This window comes from Corvus cornix, chromosome 15 (genome assembly GCF_000738735.6).
Source record: "Corvus cornix cornix isolate S_Up_H32 chromosome 15, ASM73873v5, whole genome shotgun sequence".
NCBI lineage: Eukaryota > Metazoa > Chordata > Aves > Passeriformes > Corvidae > Corvus > Corvus cornix.
The window spans coordinates 9,095,070-9,117,005 of NC_046345.1; the positions used below are offsets into that span (position 1 = coordinate 9,095,070).

Genomic DNA, 21,936 nt, shown 5'->3' on the forward strand with positions numbered 1-21,936 from the left:
TCGGCACGGGGCGAAGGGCACTCACTACCAGGGCAGGACGCGCACCGCGCTGCTGCGGGCGGTCCAGGGGGCTGAGCCCGACCCGGCCGGGGCTCCGCTGCCTGGGCGGCTCCGGGGGCGGGGCGGGGGCCGGGCCGGGTCGGACCTCGGGGCGCAGGCAGAGGCGGCGCTGGGCCGGGGAGCCGGAATGCCGTTCGTGGAGCTGGACACCAGCCTGCCGGCCGAGCGGCTACCGCCGGGGCTGGCCCAAACCCTGTGCACCGCCGCCGCGGACATCCTGGGCAAACCGGCGGAGGTGAGCGGGGCCGGGGGCGGTGAGGCCGGAGCAGCGGTGCTGGAGGCCGCGGGGCCGGGGCGGCGGGTTGGAGGAGGCTAGGCCGAGGCAGCGGGGCTGGAGGCGGTCGGGGCTGACGGTGGCTGTCCCGGCAGCGAGTGAACGTGACGGTGCGGAGCGGGCTGCCCATGGTGCTGTCGGGCTCGGCCGAGCCCTGCGCCCAGCTGGTCGTCTCATCCATCGGCGTGGTGGGCACGGCGGAGCAGAACCAGCGGCACAGCGCCCGCTTCTTCGACGTCCTGACGGCGCAGCTGGGCCTCGGCCCCGAGCGGTGAGTGCGGCTCGGCGGGGGCTCAGCCCGGGGGGCACCGTGCTCACCCCAAGGGCAGGGAGAGCGTCCTCCCATCGGTCCTACAGGTTTGTGTGGTCCATGGATATGGAACACGACAAACAAATACCAAGGGGATGTTCAGAATAGTGAGGATAGTGGCAGTTCCCATGTCCTCCAGGAGGTTAAGCTGTAATGCAGATCCAAGACTAGATTGAAAACACTTAAGTGCTCTTGGATGCTGAATCCCAGACATGTGGTTTGGAGCCAGATAAAACCATAGACTGGTATGCAGTTGTTGAACAGTCTAGGCATTACTGTTCTCTAAAGATAGTAGTTCCAGCTGGTGAAACTAGTGCAAAACCCCACTGGAATTGGTAGACCTTCACAGGGTCTATGACCTTCACAGGCCAAATGTTGGAACAAGGCTGTTCCTGAAGGTCAGCCATGTCCATCTCTGCTCATCTTACCCATCTCCCCAAAGGAGAGTGATAATAATATTTTCCCTGCCTCTTGGATGCTGTCAGGATAACTCCCTGACAAGATTATGCACTACATGAGTCTTTCTAAAATGGACAAGTACCTCATTTAAAGTGTTGAAATTCAGACTGTTTGTGTGAGTGAAGTCTGGCACCTGTTTTTACCCTGCCCATACACAGTTTATGTTTGCTTCTGTTAAATTAACACCTTGAAGTGTAAGACAGTGAGACCCTAGTGCAGATTTTCTACTGTGTTGCAAATTGGGCAGGAATAATGTTTAATTGTAAAATAATGTTTCCTGTGCACGTTCTTGCTCTTATGCCCAAAAGGATTGTCATCCGCTTTTACCCACTGGAGCCCTGGCAGATTGGCAAGAACAGGACAGTCATGACATTCCTGTGATCCTTTGAGCGGCTGACTGGAACAAAGCAATGATGAAGACAACGCAGAGATGACCAGCTCTATCTATCTACTTGCTTCCTCTTGTGATCAAATCTGTGTAGCTCTACACCTTCACTGAATGATTTACTTTTGTCTTTGCATCCTGTACACACAAGGCTGAAGAGTGAGGCAATCAGCTGTACTGATTTTACTGAATATAGTTCAAAGTCTTTGTCTCAAGCCCAGGCCTAGATAAAGCTGCTTGTACCAGTAAAAAGTTTAATTCTAGAACACTTGGCTTTACTGAGGACCAGAGAGGTTCTGAGGTTTATCCAGTTTTTCTCATCGTTTGTAAGGCAGAAAAAAATCCTTTTTTCTGTTTCTTTGTGGCAGCAGAAGGGTCCCAGGCCAGCAAAGATGACCTGGAAGTCAAATTCTTTTCTTTTTCAGGCTCTTCTGAAAGCCCTTTCTGGAAAGAGAGGGATTATTGGGAGAGAAGTTTAGGCATTGAAGGCTCATGTCAGGTCTTGTGCTCTGTGCTCTGCCATTGCCACCTCCTGTGATTGGTCCTACAAGGTGTTACTTGTTCACAAGATTTTCAGGGCTGAACATCTGTGTGCTGATGGCAGTGTCTGGAGGAGAGAGTCACTTCTGAAGACCTGCACTGTGCCACCAAAAAATATATTGAAGTTTCTGCTACTGCCAGCTTTAATTCCTGTTATTCACTGTTCAGAGTCCTTTTCCTCGCTGTTATGGGGAGTTTTGGGATGATACAGCATCTCACTGTGATCTGTGGCTGATGTTTCCAGCTCAGTGTCCCTGCAGAGAAGTGCTTTGGGTTTTTAGGATCCCTCACTTTATAACTGGAATACACACGGCATTTTATTAAAACAAAAGCAGGGTACTTTTTATGTAGAATGTTGTCTCTGCTTTCTGCTAATAATAAAAACATTTATCAGTTCCCTTTCACTTTGTGATGAGGTCAGGGAGCTCAGCAGAGCTGAGAGCACATCCCTGGGACATGGGGGTCCATGGGAACACAAGGCTGAAGGGGGCTTCTGTGCTCCTTCATCATTCTAAATGGAGTCTAATTTGCTTATGGCTTGAGGTCTCAAGGTTATTGAAAATATTTCTTCTAATTACCATTTAGAGTTGTTTGTTTCCTATACACCAATAATAACTTACATGTTTGCCAGATCTGTAAGGACTATAATACCAAACACAAATTTGTGTATCAGGCTGGGGGGCTACACCTTATCTGGTTAATAAACTGTAGCAGAACTTCTTTTGATAAGTGTCAGTTTATTGGCTCACAGCACTGGGGATTTGTAGGTCTTAGTGCTTAGAGACAGACATCGTGGCTGCCCAGGTCTCCCCACTTTCTCAGGAGGTCTCTTCAATCAAACTTTTTTGAAACTCAGGCAGTGAACAGGTGGGTGAACTGAGTCTGAGAACACTAACTCAGGAGTACTGTGTTGCAGGGAAGGGGGTGGACAGCCCTGGCTTTGCACCAGCTTGAGGTGAATAATCTGAAATGCAGAAAATGATCTCACTTTAATTCTGATCTGCAGATGGTTCATTTCCTGGAAGTCCTTCTGCCTCTTGAAGTAACAAACATAAACCCTTGCCAAAGCCTTTGTTTCTGTCAGAGCAAGTTTGCTCAGCCCTGGGCCCCAGTTCTCCTGGTTTTGGGCCAAGTTGGCCACCCTGGGGACTTCTGCAGGCTCTGTGCTTTCCTCTCATCCTTGGCTGCTCCCATTGTGGGCTTGTGCCTGGGAACAACTTCTCCACTATTGCAGAGTTGAGCAATAAGATTTAAGAAAGTTCATGTTGATCTGAAGAAATGGCCTATTTTTTCTTCACTGAGCTAATGTTAGAGTAGGTTTGACAGTATTTTGGGACTCAAGAAGGATAACCTGCAAAGGGGTTATGCAAGCCCCTGGAACCCACCCTAGTGCATGAACACAGCAACCAACAGAAGCAGGAAACATTTTTCACACATCAGGTAGGAGAAAATCAGATACACCACCCTTAACTATGGCTCAGCAATGACATTATAAAATCCCTTTCTCTTGAATGCTATGTGCAGATTGTCCTTCTTCCATGGGCTGGAGCCTGCCTGACATCTGGAGTTAGTATCTCCCAGCTATGTTTTTTTTAACTGTTGTAACTTCCCAAGCTTAACCTCCTAAGATTAACAAGTATTTCTGCTCCCCAAAGTGGCCTCTGTTGTTTGAGAACGCTGTATAGGCATATGTTCAAATTGAAAGGTAATGCCCTGATTTTGAACACTGAGTAACCATTTCCTAGCCTCAAACCTTTGAACTTTGGACAATCTTTCTGTGTATTTACAGTGGAGAGGAGCAGTGAGGCCCTGAGGATGCTGCAGGGCACTACTGACAGAAAAGTACTACAGCGTTGTGATAGCTTTTAAGTTACTCTCCAAATGTAACTGTGATGCTGCTGCTCACAGCAACCCTGTACTTGGTGTGTCATGATGGAAGGAAGGGCATTAACACAAATGAGACCCTGGAGATGGTACATTTGAGTTGAAGAGGACTCTATAGTGCTAAGTGGTGATTCAGTGCAGTGCTTGAGCACAAGCTTACCTTTATTAGTGTGATGTGATGTGATGTAGCAACAGGAGGATTTAAATGTGAGGTCCTATCCCACAGTTGGGGCCTTGCCAGTCTGTCTGGCATGTGCTTGGGCTGTCCTGAGGTCTCTGTGGGGCTGCAGGTAGCACACCTGCTCTTTAAGACTCCCTGTTGTATGACTGTCTTACACTTGAATAAAGTTATTTACACAAGGAGCTGTCACAGTGGTGCTTGGCTTCACTTCTTCCATCTTGCAGGGGCACAGAAGTGTGTTCCCATCTCCAGCTAGCTCCATGGCAAGCTTTAGGGAAACCCAGTGGCCTTGGGCTGATTTCCAGCCCCCTGGGCAGGGGATCCACACACATTCACGGTTTTGCCCACACACCCTAAACAAGCCATGACTGAAGCTCCTGGGGCAGAAGAACATCTGACCTTCCTGTCACCTGTTGAGGAGGAACAGTCTTTAGACCTATTAATTTCTGAAGTTGGAATCCATATTTTGCAGATGGGCTGCAAAAAGAGGATGACAGTGCCTTAATTTGTGAAGGAAAGCAGCTCTGCCCAGTGTTGATTGTGCAGGTGTTAGGGTGTTTGAGGGATGAAAAGGCAAGGAACTGCGTTCTGCCCTTGCACCATTTTTCTGTGAGAAATCCCCAGACCTTTTCAATTTGGAAGATCAACCCCACATTTTGGAGCTGGGCTGCTGAAAGATAATGACAGTACCTTTCCTTGGGAAGGAATGCTCGTGATCCCACTGTTGATGGTTCAGACAAGACTGTCCAGAGGTACAGGAAACACCTTTCTGTCCTGACAGCTTTTGAGTGGGATCAGTCCTTACACATATTTATTTTTGGAGGTGGTATCCAGATTTTGGTGGTGGGTCACTTAAAGGGAATGGTGATGCTTTTCCATGTGAAAGAAAACATCTAGACCCAGTTTTTCAGGTGCAGGTAACAGGCAGCTCAGGGGAGGTAACGGCCAGCACGACTTTTCTGTCCTGCTGCTTTTGGTGTTGGAGTAATCAGAGTCTTAAGCTGCGCCAAGGGAGGTTTAGATTGGATATTGGGAGGAATTTCTCCACAGAAAAGCTGATTAAGACACTAGATCGTGCTGCCTAGGGAGGTGGTGGAGTCACCGTCCCTGGAGGTGTTTAAAGAAAGACTGGACGTGGCACTGGGTGCCCTGGTCTGGCCGATACGGTGCTGTTCGGACCCAGCTCGCACTCGGACCCCAGAGCGCTTTTCCAACCCAACCGATCCCGGGATTCCGTGACCCGCGAGCGCCCTCAGCCCCAGCTCCCGCCCTCCGGCCTCCCAGTGCTCAGCGCTCCCATTGGCCGGCTGGGGAAGGGCGGCTCGGCCAGTGAGGCGCTGCCTTATTGGCGCCGTGGCTCCGGTGGCGGTTGCGGTGGAAACCGCTGGTGCGGCGGCTCCCGGGGGAGCGGCGGGAGCCCGAGGGACCCGCGCCGGGAGCCCCCCGGGAGCAGCGCCGGCATGCCGGGGGCGGCCCCCCGAGGTGAGTGTCCCGTCCGCCCGGCTCCGCGGAGGCGCAGCCGGCGTCTGGGCCCTGTCCCGTGAGGGCAGCGAGAGCCCGGCCTGGGCGGCCTCGCCCGCGCCCCTCCCTCCGCGGAGCCACGGTCGGAGGCGAACGTGGGCTCCCGCCTCCTCCTGGCCCTGTGTGCCGCCCTCCGGGCGAGCGGCGTGAGGGGCGTCCCTGCCCCTCCGTGCAGAGAGGGATAGTGTTTTGGTAAAAACGTCTTGTGCTAAAGTGCGGCGGATCTTTGCAATGTTGAAAAAAAAAAAAAAAAAAAAAACCAAACCAAAAATCTAGTGTTTTTTTAAACGTGTGTCTGCAGTGTATGGATCCCAAGTGTAGCAGGAGCAACAAACGCTGGGAAAGCCCAAGTCACTTCGTTTGTTTCTTACTTAGAAGTTGAGAACACGAGCTCTGGGAGCAAGAGCTGACATTGAAAATATTTACTTAAATTTTAAACTACTAAGGTAAAAGGAGAGAAGATTTTGAAGGCAAAAGGCTTCTTGCCTTTCAGGATCTGCACACCTGTTATAGCCACAGATGTATAGCTGAGACACTTGTATCTGAAAAAATTCAAAGTGGTTTGTAATACTTAGTACAAAAGAGTAATTATTTTTTTGCCTACTTACTTGATGTAGCTGTGTTCCTCTGGAAGTGCTTGTAGGAACATACTCAGTTCCTAATTGCTGTGACACTGGTGTAACTCGGTCCATGGTCAGTGCACTTCCGCAGCCATGTGTGGTGCCTGGTTTAAACGAAAATGAAATAACCCCTCACGTGCCTGACACACCAGTGCAAAAGCTGTGTGGAGGCAACACCCTGCCCTTGTTTTCTAGCAGCATTACACAGTCCTGTTCGGTTCTGTGCTTTCAACTTGTGAACACTAGGCAGGAGAAATGCTAAATGTTTTTTATTAAGTTCCTGTATGTTACAAGATCCCAGTATAAATAATACGTAGAATTGAAATTGTTTTCCCATGTTTTCTGTAGTTGCAGTTTCCCCAAGAGTCTAACCTTGGAAGTAAAGTCTTGACCATAGTCTCTGCTGTTGACTTCCTCTGCCACCTTGAGCAAGATTATTTGGATTCAGCAAAAAACTTGGGCATATTACTGAATAGAGACATTTTTGTAAGTTGACTTAAACCCCCTCAATTTAAGTATGTAGTTGATTTGGGATCACACAGACTGACTTACTTAGACGTCATAAGCAGCTACACTCTCTCAAAATGTGTAGCATTCAATATATCTGAAAGAGGTAACCATTAATCTCTGTGCATGTATTTTCTTCATGTGAAAAGTAGACAAGGAATCTGTCCTGGAAGAGATTTGAGGTTTTATTAATGTTTGTTTGGTGACTTAAGGAGGAAAATGCTTTATTGCTGTGCAGTTTGATTTGACTGCAAGCAAGGAGAGCAAGTGGTGCATGGGCAAGCAAATGCTCATTGCTGAATGAGTGAAATTCCTGTCAAAGCATTATTTTCTCTACATGCAGAAGTAATCATGATGATGTGTGAGTTAATTCAGCTTATAGTTCAAAACTCCCACTGCTTCTGTGGTTAATTCTTGACTTGCTCTTCTATTAATGTAGTCTCCCATATTAAAGACTGATTTTAGCCTGTCTTGCATATGTCATCTTCTTATTTGAGTTGATGGGAAGGTTTTATCATGTAGCAGTGAAGGTTTTCTATAAAAGCAGCACAGACCTCTTTCATATATTTTTGCTTTTACTAACATGATGTTTCAAGCAGTTAATTGACTATAAATTATGGTCTTAGTTATGAGGAAAAATTGCTTACAGATTATAAAGGTGTATTTGCCACTTCAAACTTCTTATCAGTGGTAAAAAGGACTGGAAATATTAGTATCCTTTTTCAGAATGAAGAAATGCTAGTTAGTAAAAATTCAGTTTCTTTTCTTTTGCATTGGGGTAGTCTGTAGAGGTTGGTCAGAGAATACTTCTCTGTATTCTGGGTTCCCATAGTCAGTATACTCAGAAAGAACAACTGTGTTACAAACACTCGTTCTGTTCTAGCAGGGATGGCAGTAATGAAAAGTTCTAATCAGAGGAATTTCCATGTGCAGACAGTGCTTTGGGCAGTGGATTCACCAATCACTATGGCCTTCTGCAAAGTCAGTCTGACACAGTTAACCTTCGATTTTTTTCCTTTCGTGTTCTGTAATTATCTATAAGATCTAGAGATTTGTGCTCATAAAACGAGTATTCAAGAAGCATTTTTGGTTTTAGCTTTGGTGTTTAAAGGGATTAATGTTGTAATATTATTAATATAATGTATGTTCACCGATTGTTATATAGTGCCTGATTAATCTTATAGCTGTAATTATGTTGCCAGTACTTCCACTCACCACCAGGACTAGAGTCTTGAAAGCCATCCCAAAGTAGTGAATGTGTTTAACTTTGTATTTTATTTTCTGTCTCTAGTTAAAATTGGTTATTAAAGTATGCTTATAAAGTATTCCCAGCTTGTCTTTACTTCTGAATGTTTTCTTTGTGAACAGAATAAATATTCTAATCCTGGTTTGCTTTCCAGACCTGTTTGTGATAGACCCTTCCTTATATTCCTGGAGAAAGACGTTGTGAATAGCTGTGAACATGGTAAGGGTTTTTTGAGATGGCTTTTGAGATGTTTTGGTAGAAATAAAATGGAGAATTTTCTCCTTCCCTGAGACTAAGAATAAATTGCCATAGTGAGAACTTTGTTTTTGGAGTGATTGTAGTTATTGGTAAATTTAAGAATTTGGAAAAAATCACTATAATGCACATGTCTATTCTAGGAAAGCTGTTGCTTGCAAGACACTTGAAATTTTCTTTTTTCAGCTGATTTCAGATGGGAAGTGGCTTTGATATTTGATTATTTGCAATTAGTGATGATTAAATTAATTACAGCTCTTGTACCTTTATGTAGAGATCTCCCAGTATTGTTCATGTACCGGTTAATTAAAACAAAGAGAAAAATCCAGTTTGCAAAGGAAACTGGGACATAGGTAGATGTCACATTTCTCCTCACTTCTCAACTATCATTCCAGATTCGAATCGCAGCACTGAATGCGAGCTCCACAGTTGAGGATGACTGTGAAGGTACCTTCAAAAGCCATAAGACACAGACAAAGGAAGCTCAGGTAAGTAATCCCACAATTTTCTTAATGAAGTTTTGTCCTCTAGTTGCAGGGATTTATTCAGCCATATTTTGTTTTTATGAAAGTTTAGTTGCTATATCTCTTGAACCCTCCTTTAGCAAACTAAAACTTCACTCAAATGAGTTACTTTGGGTCAGTAGCACAAATGTTCTGCTATATAGTGAAAGTATTGAAAGTGTGAAACCACTGATATATGTATAAATATAAGTATATTTAATAAAATTGTCTTAATAAATACATTCTAATTCTTTCAATCACAGGAAGCAGAAGCTTTTGCTTTGTACCACAAAGCTTTGGACCTTCAGAAACATGACCGATTTGAGGAATCTGCTAAAGCTTATCATGAACTACTTGAGATTCGTCTTCTGCGAGAGGTCAGTGACCTTGAATGACAGTCTAGAAACTTTTTGCTATGTTTTGTCTTACTTCATTTCTAACTGGCTAACTAGAAATGTCAGTATTATCAAGTAGCAAGTTGTTTGCTGTTCTTGTTACTTGTCTGATTCCTAATGCCCATGTTGCATTTATTTTATAATTTCTAGGCAATTCTTTCTGGTGATGAGAAAGAAGGGCTGAAGCACCCAGGTTTGATGTTAAAATATTCCACCTATAAGAACCTAGCACAACTGGCAGCACGGCGGGATGACTTAGAGACAGCCATGGAGTTCTATCTGGAGGTACAGTGCAGCTGAAATAAGACACTGGAGCATTAATGTTTATAAAAACTTTCTAAAATACAGACATAACACGTTCAGCATACATCGTGTCAATGTGTAGTTGAATACTGTGTTCCTTCTGATGCTGTATGGGATAAAATTAGTCCACCATTCAGTCTTCAAAGCAGTTGTATGCTGCTGAGAACTAAAGCAGTGCCAGTCCCTGCAACAAAGTGGGTATGCATGTCTGAAATGGGGATAATATTGTTTTGTTATGCTTTCTAGGCTGTAATGCTGGACTCCACTGATGTCAACCTCTGGTATAAAATTGGTCGTGTGGCAATAAAACTGATCCGCCTACCCTTGGCTCGTCATGCTTTTGAAGAAGGGCTCAGGTGTAATCCTGATCACTGGCCTTGTTTAGATAACCTTATCACAATTTTGTATACACTCAGTGACTACACAAGTGAGTACATCAAAAGATGAAAAACATCTCAATACATGTGTAATTTTACATACCAATAAAAATTGTAACAATGAAATCGTATAGGTTAAAGTGTATCTTGCATAAGTAATGCAGCAGGGTTTGATAGAGACTTCATGATAGAGATTTTATTGAATGATAAAGTACGATGGCTTATATAAGTTTTGGTTACCCTAAAAATAAATGTCTGTGGTCTCACAGATCAGAGCCTCTGCAGGAAGTTTCCCTGTACACTGTTCTTTTGCCTTTCCGTATATGTTGGTTTTGTCTTTCTAATAATTTCCAGCTGCATAGTTCTGGGGTTTGGGTATAAAACTCCAGTCTCATTCATAGCCTAGTAGGATTCATTGTAGTTGCAGCAGTGGATACACTGCTTGCTTCACTGATGGCATCCACAGTTAAGACGGTTGATAACATAAAAATGGTAAATAATTGTGGTTCTGTTTTATGGTTCTTATTTCTTCTGTGCCAGAACAATCTTGAAAGTAAGTGAAAGATGAACTGCAAACATTGTTTAAACAAAATTAATTACATTCTTTTTCTTGGTACAATACTTAGGAAGACACAATAGGCTTTCTTAACTGTATGCATGCAATTATTTGACACCTTTCAAAGCAATTCATGTAAATGTCACGTTTGGGTGGAATTCAGTGATGTATGTGAGGCCCAGAAATGGGAACTTTGAATGAACCAAAGCAGCCATTGACCATTCAATTTCTATTTCTCTGTCAGCATGTTTGTACTTTATCTGCAAAGCTCTGGAAAAAGACTGTTTGTATAGCAAAGGATTGGTTCTGAAGGAGAAGATCTTTGAGGAGCAGCCGTGCCTCCGGAAAGATTCCTTAAGGATGTTCCTCAAATGGTGAATGTTGTCTTAGCCTATATACTGCCTTTGGAGTGTAAATTTTGGGGTTGGGGTTGTTCAAAAAAGCCTGCTGAGATCTTGTGCTTTAAGTTATAGGGATACCTTGCTGACCTGCTTTCTGAATAATAATGTTATGTGTTGGTGCTGCTGACAGAATGTCCTTCAGTAATTACTTTTGGAGGGAAGTAGAAAGAGGAAAATAATCCATTTGTTGCTGCTCATTTATTTTCATGCCTAGATGTCTCATAAACATCTGCCTTTGTTTTACTTATTAGCTCCTGATCCCTGCAGCATTCACTTTAGTATTCCTAATTAAAACGAACCAATAACAAGCAAAACCAAACCAACTCTCACCCCCCCAAAAAAACTTCACCAAAAACTCCCCACATGTTACTGCTTTTCTTTCTGTATTGACTTCATAGTATGAGTGCATAGGAGGAAAGTGGGAAAAGAAAATAGAGGCCCATAAAATTTACAGGGTCTAGGTTAACTGATCATTCAGAACAGAAGTTTCTGATGGTTGACACTTCTATATGTATGCCATAAAGTTGGTAATAATGTTATGTGAATGCTTCTTTTAACACTGTTTTGTTATGTTATATGAAGATATTAAATTAATCCCCTCCAGGCTTTAATAAGAAAACAACCAGCAAACAAAAACTTGTCTCCATCTTTTATTACTTCTTAGTGACATGTCTATCCATAATGTGAATGTGAGTGCAGCTGAAACAGGAAGAATCATAAATGAAGCACTGGAGCTACGTAAGAAAAGACAAGCTTTGCTGGTGCGTGACAGAGAACCAGACCTCAGACTGGTGCAGCCAATTCCCTTTTTCACGTATGTCTTTATATTTTCTCTTTTCAAAAAGATCCTCTGAAGCACATATTCTGGCAACTATGTTGTGCTTCAGATTTCTTCAAATCTTCAAAACACTTTTTTGTTTCCTTGTGAAAACAAACCATCCCCCCCACCCCCATAAACCCCATAGCTATTTTAGTTTTCAACTTTTGATTTTAAACCAGTGATGTAAAAAACAAATATGGTATCTGAGAATGATTTGGCAACTATTCCAACTGTATTATTCGGTTTTTCACATATGACTAGTTTGTACGTGAATTTCAAAGCAAGTTTAGCTTTTAAAAAATTGTCTTTACTATTGGGATAATGAAAACTTAGAAAAAAACTTGCAGCTTTTTATTTGCTGGAATATATAAGGATACTAATAAGTTGTTACATATGTCTTTATTAAGGCATAAAGGATTGGGATCTGGTTTTTGTATTGCACATATTTTTCTGGAATATTAATGGACTCTGCATGTATTTCCTATTGCAGAGAAGTTGTTTCTACTTGTGAATAGGGGTGAGTTCTTTTACTGTTGTTGATTGAATGCAGAACCTGAAAATTGTTTCTTTGACACTACTTTTTTTAGCTTTTGGTATAATTTCGTCAGCAATTACTGCATGGACCTCGGATTTTTTAGCGACATTTTTTGAGTGATGGGACAGGTTTTTGACACTCAAATGTGTATCACTGTCCCACTGAGAAGCTGCTCTTGCTATGTAAGCTGTTGGAGAAAAACAATGTGTAATGCTGTTAGGTTTGTAAACATAATATATAAAATAATGTGATAAGAATTGTGATGCTGTTGTTTTTCTACTTGCAGGTGGAAGTGTTTAGGAGAAGCTTTACTTGCCATGTATCAGCAGCTCACAACATGTGATCCTCCTCGACCCAGTCTGGGAAAGAGAATTGATCTCTCAGAATACAGAGACCCAGTTCAACATTTGATGCTTTCTCCCACCTCCACTCCTGTCAGTGTTATTCAGCCAACTCCTGTCAGCACTAATCCAGTGGTGACAATGCCAGATCCTGTATTGCCTTATACTCCAACGACACCCAGCTTTCCAAGTCACAGTCAGAGTTCATTGGAGCCAGGAGCTACTGTAGGTGAGCAAGGTACTTCAATCTAAGATTCAAGATATCTTTCCTACTTATCTTATGTAAAAAACACTTCAGAATTCTTTGGGACATGCTGTCTTTCAACTGCATATTGGTGGAGTCAGAACCTTTTCAGCATATGTATAACATCTGATAGGAAAAGTGAAGGAGTATCTGACCTTTTCTGGTTTTGTGCTGTTGCCTCACATTTCAGTTTTTCAGTCTTTAGGATGAAACGAATTGTGACTCCATTCCAGCAGTGATGCATATCAAACTTAATGTTGAGAAGGGCCTTGAGCTCCTTAGAATGAATGAGCTGTTTTACAAAAAGATGACTGGGTTATTTTTCTGCTCATGTGTCACTTTAAGAACCTGAGAAGACCAAGCTGTCAGCTATATTTATTTGAAACCTGTACAAGCTTTTTTTTGGCACTGTCTTTAGAAGGAAACCAATGAATCTCAAGTGTTTCTGTATAATTAATTTTTTTAAAATAAAAAAGATTAGTCACTTTTTATTTGTTAATTTAACCTGTCAGGTTTTGGGCATTTTTTATTATGCTTTTAGGTGATATATCTGCAGGTGATAAATCTAAGAAAGGAGTGAAGCGAAGGAGAATTACAGAAGATAGTGGTGAAACAGCCAAAAGGAGATCTGCTAGAGTTCGGAACACCAAGTGTAAGAAAGAGGAGAAGGTTGACTTTCAAGAGCTGTTGGTGAAGTTCCTTCCTTCCAGGTACTGTACAGCAACAACTTTCATTATGAGATAATCCTGGAGAGGAAGCTGTTTGGGATTTTGTTTGATTGATATCCCCCAACCTTAAAACTACCAGTCCCACGTTATTTTTTGAAGCAGATGTGGTGCATTATCTTCTGATAAATTTAATAAAATTGCTTTTAGTAAAAATTGCTGAATAAAAATTGAAAAATAAAAAAGCTTTTACTACTGTTAAAGTGAATTAGTGGACAATGCAGTGTCAAAATGGATAAGATAAACAAAATAATCTTGATTTGGACAAAAGGAACTGGATGCAAATTTCTGAATTTGTTTCAGTAATATATTTTCACTGTTAAAATTTACACAATGTTTCATATTTAGGTTTCACCTGGTAATGAAAGAAAGCATGAGGACTTTTTTGATATTGTGGTTTTTGCCCCCCTTTCACACAGATTAAGGAAACTGGATCCTGAGGAGGAGGAGGACCCTTTCAATAACTATGAGGTGCAATCGGAGATCAAAGAGGAGAATTTCCAGCATGTTGGACCACATAGAATGTCATTTGATTCTACAACATTTATGGAATCTGGTAAGGATTTCATTATAACCCCTCTTCCTTCTCTGTTGTTTTTGCCATATTGTATGCTTTATTTTCTGTATTTTCCTGTCATGCCTAGGAGATACAGAAGTGTATGCTATTTTAAAAAGTATAATTTTATGGTATAGAAGTATCTCATTTGGTACTGAGTGTAATTTTTTAAGTCTTGGGGGATTGCTTAATGTGTGCAAGAACCCTATTGTGGAATTTTCCATTTAAACAGATTGGAATACAGTAACTGAATTCTGCATATGTGCAGTACAGAAGAACTGCTGTGAGATAAGTGCATAAAACACTGTTGAAATGTAACTGTTCCAAGTTATGATCTGCCTCAGCCTTACACATGTAGGGCTTTATGTTTATCTGCTTTCTAGAAAAACAGGATGTTCATGAATTCCTGCTGGATAACCTGAACAATGGTGGGATCTTAGAGCTGATGATGAGATATCTAAAAGTCATCAGCCAAAAGTTCCTGGTGAAGTGGCCTCCTGGCTTGTGTGAGGTGGTCCTCAGTATCTATAATAGCTGGAGAAAGCACAGCAGTAGCCTTCCCAATCCACTCCTGAGGGACTCAAGTAATCAACATATCAAGGTAATGCAGCACTTTTCCTTATTCCTGTATTTGCTGTTGTCTTGGTGTCAGTGTGCCAGACGTACCCAAGTGAAATCCAGCAGACACAGGTTTGGCTTAGCTATGTCTGGAACTGCTTGTCCCAGCTGTAGTAACTGTCCTAAACTTTGGTGCACTGCAGCTCCTAGAGCTGTTCCTGAGCTGAACAGACCTGGGTGATGCTACATGCAGCTATAACCTATATATAGTGTGTGTGTATGCCCACACATGTGCATAGAGATGTAATAAATAGACATAGATGTATTTTACCCCTTCATTCTGTTGTTGCTGTGTCTTTTTTTTCCTCCCTCCCTTTTCTTCTGATGTGACACACTTTTGTTTTGTCATCAGGTCAGTACAGAGGCTGCTCTGTTCTCAACTGGCTGATTGAGGGTCAGCATTGCTGCTTTAAATAAATACAGTGTAGTTTTAAGATAACCTGAAATTTACAGTAAAAAAACCCAAACAGCAAAACAAACCAAAACCATCTCCTCAGCATCACCATTTTATTACCTTCATAAATCCATAATTATTTGAAAGCAAATAGAAAAAATACTAAGTTCTTTATGTTAATGTTAAACTAGCTTAATGATAGAAGATGATATTTTTTGAATTATAAAAACACTTCTGAGACTTATTGTCCACTGAGCCAGCCTATGTTATCTTTTCAATGTTAGCAGTCTGAATTCATTCGGAAAGTTATTTGCTTTTGGTATGACTTCAGTTTGAAATATTTTTTCAGACCAAGTGTTTTTACTTCTTTGCAAGTGAAATATTAATTATGAAAATTGCTGTGTTCCATTGATGTCATTTACAAAAACAAAAGTGTCTCTGTGTAGTAGATGTTAAATTTTTACACATCCTGTGACTTATTTATGTACATTTTTCATATATACATGCCCTTTTTTAAGCAAATGTAAATATGTTTATAAATGTATTCCCTTGGTTCTCATTATTGCTGCATAACTGCTTACTTGTTTGTACATTTTTTCTTATTTTTCAAATATCAGTGCTACTGCTATATTCTGGAATTGTGCTTTTAGCATGATTTGGCAATTTAATATAGTTTCATTTCAGCCAGATACAAAAATAAGGATGACAATTTTTTTCTAATGTCGGGCAATGCTGTTCTGACCTTTCATGAGCTGAGATTTTTCTTTTTTAATACTGCTAAGTGTTGTTTGGTTTTGTACCTGTTGATTTGTAAATGGTATTATACACCTTGTAGGCAGAAGTAGTAGTTATAGCTTGGGAATGGGAATCCCAAGAGGACCAGATGAAGGCTTTCTTTGAAGTAAATTGCAAATTCAGTGATTTTTTTTTTTAAACTTTATTCTTCTTTTAATGTATTTCTTTCTGTGAATACTGTTTTGATACCTCCTTACTTTTTCTGAAGGATATGATGTTGATGAGCCTTTCTTGTATGGAACTGCAATTAGATCAGTGGCTACTGACAAAAGGGAAGAGTTCTGCAGGTGAGAACTTGATGTCACTTTCTTCAGACTCTAAAAACACTGAGGATACATGAAGAAATGTTTTCCACTGATTAATTTGATTTTGGAGCTATATTTTCTTAGTCTCTTCCAGATCTCTGTTTTATTGGTCTATCAATTGTTTGCCTTTAAGTAGATCAGTACCTTTGAAATTCTAGTATGTGGGACTCTTTCCATAGGATGCTAGTAACTTCATGATAAAATGTAATTAATTGAATTGCAGTTTCTCCACGAAATTGTCCTGCTGCCTCTGTGAATGGAAAGTTTGGTCCCGACTTCCCAGGAACTCATTTTTTGGGAGACCTGTTGCAGCTGTCGTTTGCATCTTCACAACGAGATTTGTTTGAGGAGGGCTGGATGGAGTTTGTCACTCGAGTATACTGGCTGAAAGCTCGCTTTCTAGCACTGCAGGTTTGTTTTACTTTTGGTTTAACAAACACAACTTTTCCCAAATTAAAGTCAATATTGTTCAGATGCAGCTGATCTGGTAATCTTGGGTCTTTTAAGCATGTGGATAAAATCAGCTTAAAACATAGTGATTTCATTTTACTTTTAAATATAATTAACTTTCCCTAAGGGTCGAGGTGGAGATGAAGTAGGAGGTCTCACATGCTGAGCAAATACTCAGATACGTTTAATATATGAGTCCTTGTTTAAATTAACTTGTGCTCAGCTTAAAAAAATTATTTGTACTAAAGTTACTTGGAATAGTATTGTGTAGCTACAGAACATAGATTTTTGGGGGCCTGGACTCATGGATACTATCAAAGTCTCAGGCAGTCCAAAATGCAGATTTTAACTGAAGCAGACTGTTTTATTACTCTTCCCTCTGCTTTTTCAAGGTAGCATGATTCTGCTTTTGAAGACTTTTAATTTAATATGCAGATTTTGAAGCAAAGGGTTTTAAACCTATCACTAAGGGAATAATTTGAAAGAAATGTTATTTGATCCCAGTCTTTTTTTTCCCCCTCTAAGTGTTGCATCCACAGGACATCAAAGAGGATTTCTTTATGCGTTAATTATGTTTAAATCAGTTGTCAACTAGTTATGTGAGTCAGTTTCATAAGTGTGAACTAGCTTGTTCCTTCCCTTTCTTTTTTCTTCTTTTTCTGCATCTAAGGATTCCTTTCTAATAAAGTTATTTAGGAGAAATGAGAGTTCCCGTACAACTAGTGGCATTTTTTCCCTTGTGATATGCAGAGTTCTATTTTGCCTGTGCAGCTTGCATTCCTTCCTGACCTCTCAACTTCAGTAACTACTTTGCACAGAGCAAGTAGAATTCATTCACTTTGCAGAATATAAGAATGTTTCTTGAGTCAATGTTTTCATTTGCACAAATGGAAGAGTTATTTCTGCTGGTTTACTCTTCTGCCTTTTTAAATGAAAGGGATTTTAGCTCTCCAGACCAATCTTACAAATTTATGCAGGCTGAATTCTGTTTTTCTGATTTGGTTTATCTGTTACTGAAGTAATTGGTAAGATATTTTAAAATATTTTTGCTTTAATTTGAGCTTTTCACTTGAATTTTTTATTAAATTTGTGAGGACATGCAGTAATCACACTGGCAGTGCCTGTATTAAATTGAAACATTTTCTACAAGCTTTGGAGACCCTTTTTGCAGTGAGAACCATAGGAATTTTTGGTTGATTGTTTTCCTCTGTACTGTTTCTATAGGGAGACATGGAACAGGCACTTGAAAACTATGATATCTGCACTGAAATGCTACAGAACTCCACTACCACACAAGCTAAAGCTGGCAATGAGTGTAGCATCGTAATACGGTTGCCTAACCTACATGTTGATTCTGTGGTCTCTTTAGAGGAGGTAAGATTTAATTTGCAGGTGTATGTTCCCTGTTCCATCCCTCACATTCCATCTCTCCCAGTTTCAAATGTCATCTATGAATTAGTTCTTTTGTGGTGGAAGTTTACTGTATCTCAGAGTGAAAGTTTTGTAATTTGAAGATTATGTCAAGACTACGTTCTCTTTTTCAAAAATTACGGTTTTGGTATCTGTTGGTCCTGTACATCTTTAGATTGCTTTTATGCAAAATAAAAATATTAAAGGAGCTGCATGTACAGCAGTAGATTATTGAATCAGTGTTTTTCTTTTCTTTTCTTAAACATTAAGAACTAAACTGCTGGGAGAAGTGTCAGTAGTCAAATATATGTGAAAACAAAAGTTAGATGATATAATCTGTGATGTTTGCAGATTGAAAAGAACCTAAAATCTCTGGAGAGATGCCAGTCTTTGGAAGAGATCCAGCGACTGTATGAGGCAGGGGATTATAATGCAGTGGTGCATCTGCTTCGTCCAACTTTGTGCTTTAATGGTTACGGCAGATCAAAACATCTGGAGTTTGTAACATCCATACCAGAGAGACCAGCACAGCTGCTTCTCCTGCAGGTTTGGTTTGTTTCTTAAAAAGTCTCTTTTACTAGGGAATTAAGACTTATTCCTGAAAACAGGATTGGAAGGATTTCTAGAGTGGGTGTTAATAGTTAATGTGTCTTATTTACAAAGCAAAACATGGAACCAAATCTGTAAATGCCCTGAAGAGCACAGCTTTATCAACATCATTAGCAATGTGCCAGCTTTTGCTGACTGAGAGTGTGGCTAAAGATACAAGATGTTGAGGCCTCCATGAAATGAACAGAAACTTGAATCATTTCCTGAGTTATTTTATGGATGGATTCATACTGCTGTTGACTATGCGGTGACTTAGAACCATTCTGAAGCTTGGTTATCTAGCATATGAATGATTTTTATACTGTAATGTCACTCTCCTGCATGAATGAGAAACTGTTGATATATGCAGTATAATTGCTGTAGAGTTAGTCCATTTGACACTGTAAAAATAAGTGTATAAATGAACTCGGCTGTGGGAACAATATGGGTATATTAGGTTATTTGGGGGAAAAAAGTTTGCACAAAAAAAGACTGATGGTCTTTTACTTGGACTGAACCAAGTCCTACAGCTTCCATGCCATCTTGTGACCCAGCCTCTTCAGAGTAGAAAGAAGCAGGAGAATGTTGCTCCAATGCTGGCCTTAGAGTTGCTATTTTGTTATTTATGAAGTAATAAAATGGTAGCACAAGATCATAAAGATCCAAACGCTGTTTCTTGTAAGGGCTCTATTCAGCTGTAGATCATTAGAATTACAGACCTACAGCCATCCCAGTCCTATTTTCTTTCCTTGCATCTCTTATTAAAGCAGAGAGATGTGATGATTTTTTTGTATTTAGATCCTACTTGTATATTTGTCATCCAGGATCCATGCATCTCCTATTGTCCTTTTAATATTGTACTTAAAGGTGTTCTGTTATGTTTCATTGAAGTAATCACATTAACTGAATATAGTGTTTTGCTTTGCCCTGCTGTGCATTCATGTTTAAAATAAACTCTTCATTGTTACAATAGATCTTTTTCATATTTACATTCCGTAGGACTCCCTGCTCAAACTGAAAGACTACAAGCAATGCTTTGAATGCTCAGATGTTGCCTTGAATGAAGCAATTCAGCAGATGATTAATATGACAGCAGCCTCTGCTAAAGAAGAGTGGGTTGCTACGGTAACACAGCTGCTCACAGGAATAGATACTTCATTATCATCAGTTAACAGCATCTTGAAAGACTCTTCTGTAACACCAAGCCTCGTTCGATTAACAAACAACCTGATCCAGGTAATCCCTGTGCTGGCCCCAGGAAAGATGTGTTGTGTGCTGCAGACCTTCAGGCATGATACAGTTGCTGTCTGAATTCCCATCCACTCTCAGTGATGGTCTTGGTTACATTTCTGTTACATTTTTGGGAAGATGAGCGTTATCATAATGTGTGAACATTGTCATAGCCTTCAGTATGACAGACCTGCACTGAGCACACATCTATGCTAGAATCAGTACCAGCAGGTATCTTTAGACACCAAGCTGCCTAAAACCATCAAAGGTGGTGGTAAGATAACCCAACACGGGGGTTTTAGGCTATTTGAAATGGTGATAATGTGAAGATTGTTTGAGCTGCCTGGGTGTAGCTTGTAAGTTATGACTCTGATCTTTCTGTATGTGCTTTGGGCTGGAGGGCAAGATCTTGTAAGCCTTACAGACATGGTAGAATTGCTTGCAAGTGCAATTACTTACTTACCAAAGTAAGAGTTCTTCTAGTAAAAACAGAGAGGGTGATCTGAACAGGGCAGGAGAAAAATGAAATGCGAACTGCTTCTGGAATTATGGATACAGCTAATTTAAGGCTTTTACAGAAGGTACTTTGAAACCTTAAAACTGAATCAGCATTTTCAGTCCAGGTAACAAATGGCAGATTTACAAATGGCAGTTCTATTAAGAAGAGGTTCTAGTTAATGTTGAAATTCAATGTGCTTGCAATTCTCAAATCTCCATTTACTTCAGTAAAAGCCAAGGACCTTCACTACTTACAAAATCATACTCTCATTGTGTAAAGTTGTATGTGTTATGGAATGTAATGGAATTCTGGAGAACAGAGTATTCAGGCACATCATTCATATAGCATCTGTTAATGATTCTAGTTGGTCTTTAATAGTTGTGATAAGACCTGATCTAGAATTCATGAATTTTTTTAACTTACTCTTCATCTGGGTTGTAGAGAAATTTCTTGTACAATAATGAGGCTAAGAATTGATGCTGTGTATTTGCTTACTATGAATTGTTTGTATATCATATTTACAGAGAAACATCTAGATGGAAAATGAGGGTGCAAGAGGAATGTCAGAGTAGGGGAAATAATCTACTATATTTATCCTACTGATTGATCTACTTCTAGCATTTTTATAGCCACTCGTGAGAGGCTGAGACTCAACTTTCGATTATTTCCTTGGGGTAAAATGTGTTGCCAACTTTGGGTTGTTTGGAAAGGATTCACACCTGACCTTTTGTGCTGGTTTGGACAAATTTGGAGGAAAATATCCTCTGATAGAAGGCAGGTTACAGCCAGCCCTCCCCCACCTGGTTCAGGGGAAAAAAAAATTTTCCTTGGAGGAAAGTGAAAAAGATAAAAACTATTTATTTAACAAACACACAGGAAAAGGATAATAATGCTAAATAATAAAACCTCTCGCTGTGGAGAGAAACCTGGGAAGGTTTCGGAGTCCTTCTGTAGGTGTGCTCTCTCTCCTCCTCCTTGAAGCTGGGTCAGTGTGGGCCCACCTCCAGGGCCTTGGTGGAAAATTCTCCCACTGTGTTCTGATGTTGAAGCATTCCACAAGAGAAGAAGGGAAAAACCGAAGTCCCAGGAAAACAAAGTTCAACTCTCTGTCTCCCTCCGGAGAATGGGGCCGAAAGGTGGCTGGAAAGCAAGAAGGGTACTTCCTCTGCTCTTGCTGCTGCAGCAGGATGCAGAGGAGTGTGTGCCTGTGTCCTTGAACAACTGCTTTGAAAAGTTCACTTGGTTTTTTTCCTCTCCCCCCTCTCAGGCTTGGTTTAAAGGCACAGAAAGACACAAAATTAATTTCTGGGCATAGAGCAGCGATAGGGGATACATATCATAAAGTCACCCCAAGACACCTTTGTTTTGCATCACTTTGTCTGTATAATGTCTGTTTCTTTATTAGATCATAGACTGCAGCATGGCTGTCCAGGAAGAACCAAAAGAACCATATGTCTCCTCGGTGCTTCCATGGATTATCCTGCACCGGATCATCCAGCATGAGGAAGATGCTTTTCGATCCCTTTGCTGCCAGCAGCAGCAGAACCAGGGAGAAGAAGGTGGATTATTTCTTCACTTTTACATATTGGACCTGAGCCCTTTACCTTCTAGCTCAGGAATATAAATAATAAAATACTTGTTTGTTGTCT

At 40.9% G+C, this 21,936-nt stretch overlaps 2 protein-coding genes across 7 annotated transcripts in view; both read left to right on the forward strand.

The window, feature by feature from the left end:
• Positions 1-119: 119 nt before the first annotated feature.
• Positions 120-2,754, forward strand: LOC104688585 (D-dopachrome decarboxylase). The gene is made up of 3 exons (XM_039561265.1): positions 120-295; positions 430-605; positions 1,412-2,754. The coding sequence occupies exons 1-3, from the start codon at positions 188-190 to the stop codon at positions 1,482-1,484; spliced, it is 357 nt and encodes a 118-aa protein (XP_039417199.1). The 5' UTR covers positions 120-187; the 3' UTR covers positions 1,485-2,754.
• A 2,725-nt stretch (positions 2,755-5,479) lies between these two features.
• Positions 5,480-21,936, forward strand: part of CABIN1 (calcineurin binding protein 1) — a 107,549-nt gene continuing 91,092 nt past the window's right edge. For 4 of the 6 annotated variants that reach the window (XM_010398137.3, XM_010398142.3, XM_010398138.3 and 1 more), the window contains exons 1-19: positions 5,480-5,575; positions 6,583-6,720; positions 8,142-8,206; positions 8,638-8,730; positions 9,009-9,122; positions 9,291-9,425; positions 9,690-9,870; positions 10,621-10,750; positions 11,442-11,591; positions 12,419-12,711; positions 13,259-13,427; positions 13,862-13,998; positions 14,382-14,599; positions 16,014-16,092; positions 16,334-16,521; positions 17,785-17,934; positions 18,322-18,516; positions 19,558-19,794; positions 21,693-21,846. In XM_010398137.3, coding sequence (XP_010396439.1) covers positions 8,204-8,206; positions 8,638-8,730; positions 9,009-9,122; positions 9,291-9,425; positions 9,690-9,870; positions 10,621-10,750; positions 11,442-11,591; positions 12,419-12,711; positions 13,259-13,427; positions 13,862-13,998; positions 14,382-14,599; positions 16,014-16,092; positions 16,334-16,521; positions 17,785-17,934; positions 18,322-18,516; positions 19,558-19,794; positions 21,693-21,846 — 2,626 coding nt within the window. In that variant the 5' untranslated portion in view covers positions 5,480-5,575; positions 6,583-6,720; positions 8,142-8,203. The remainder of the gene's footprint in view (positions 5,576-6,582; positions 6,721-8,141; positions 8,207-8,637; positions 8,731-9,008; positions 9,123-9,290; positions 9,426-9,689; positions 9,871-10,620; positions 10,751-11,441; positions 11,592-12,418; positions 12,712-13,258; positions 13,428-13,861; positions 13,999-14,381; positions 14,600-16,013; positions 16,093-16,333; positions 16,522-17,784; positions 17,935-18,321; positions 18,517-19,557; positions 19,795-21,692; positions 21,847-21,936) is intronic. The other 2 variants (XM_010398139.3, XM_019285147.2) reach the window with 1 other exon arrangement.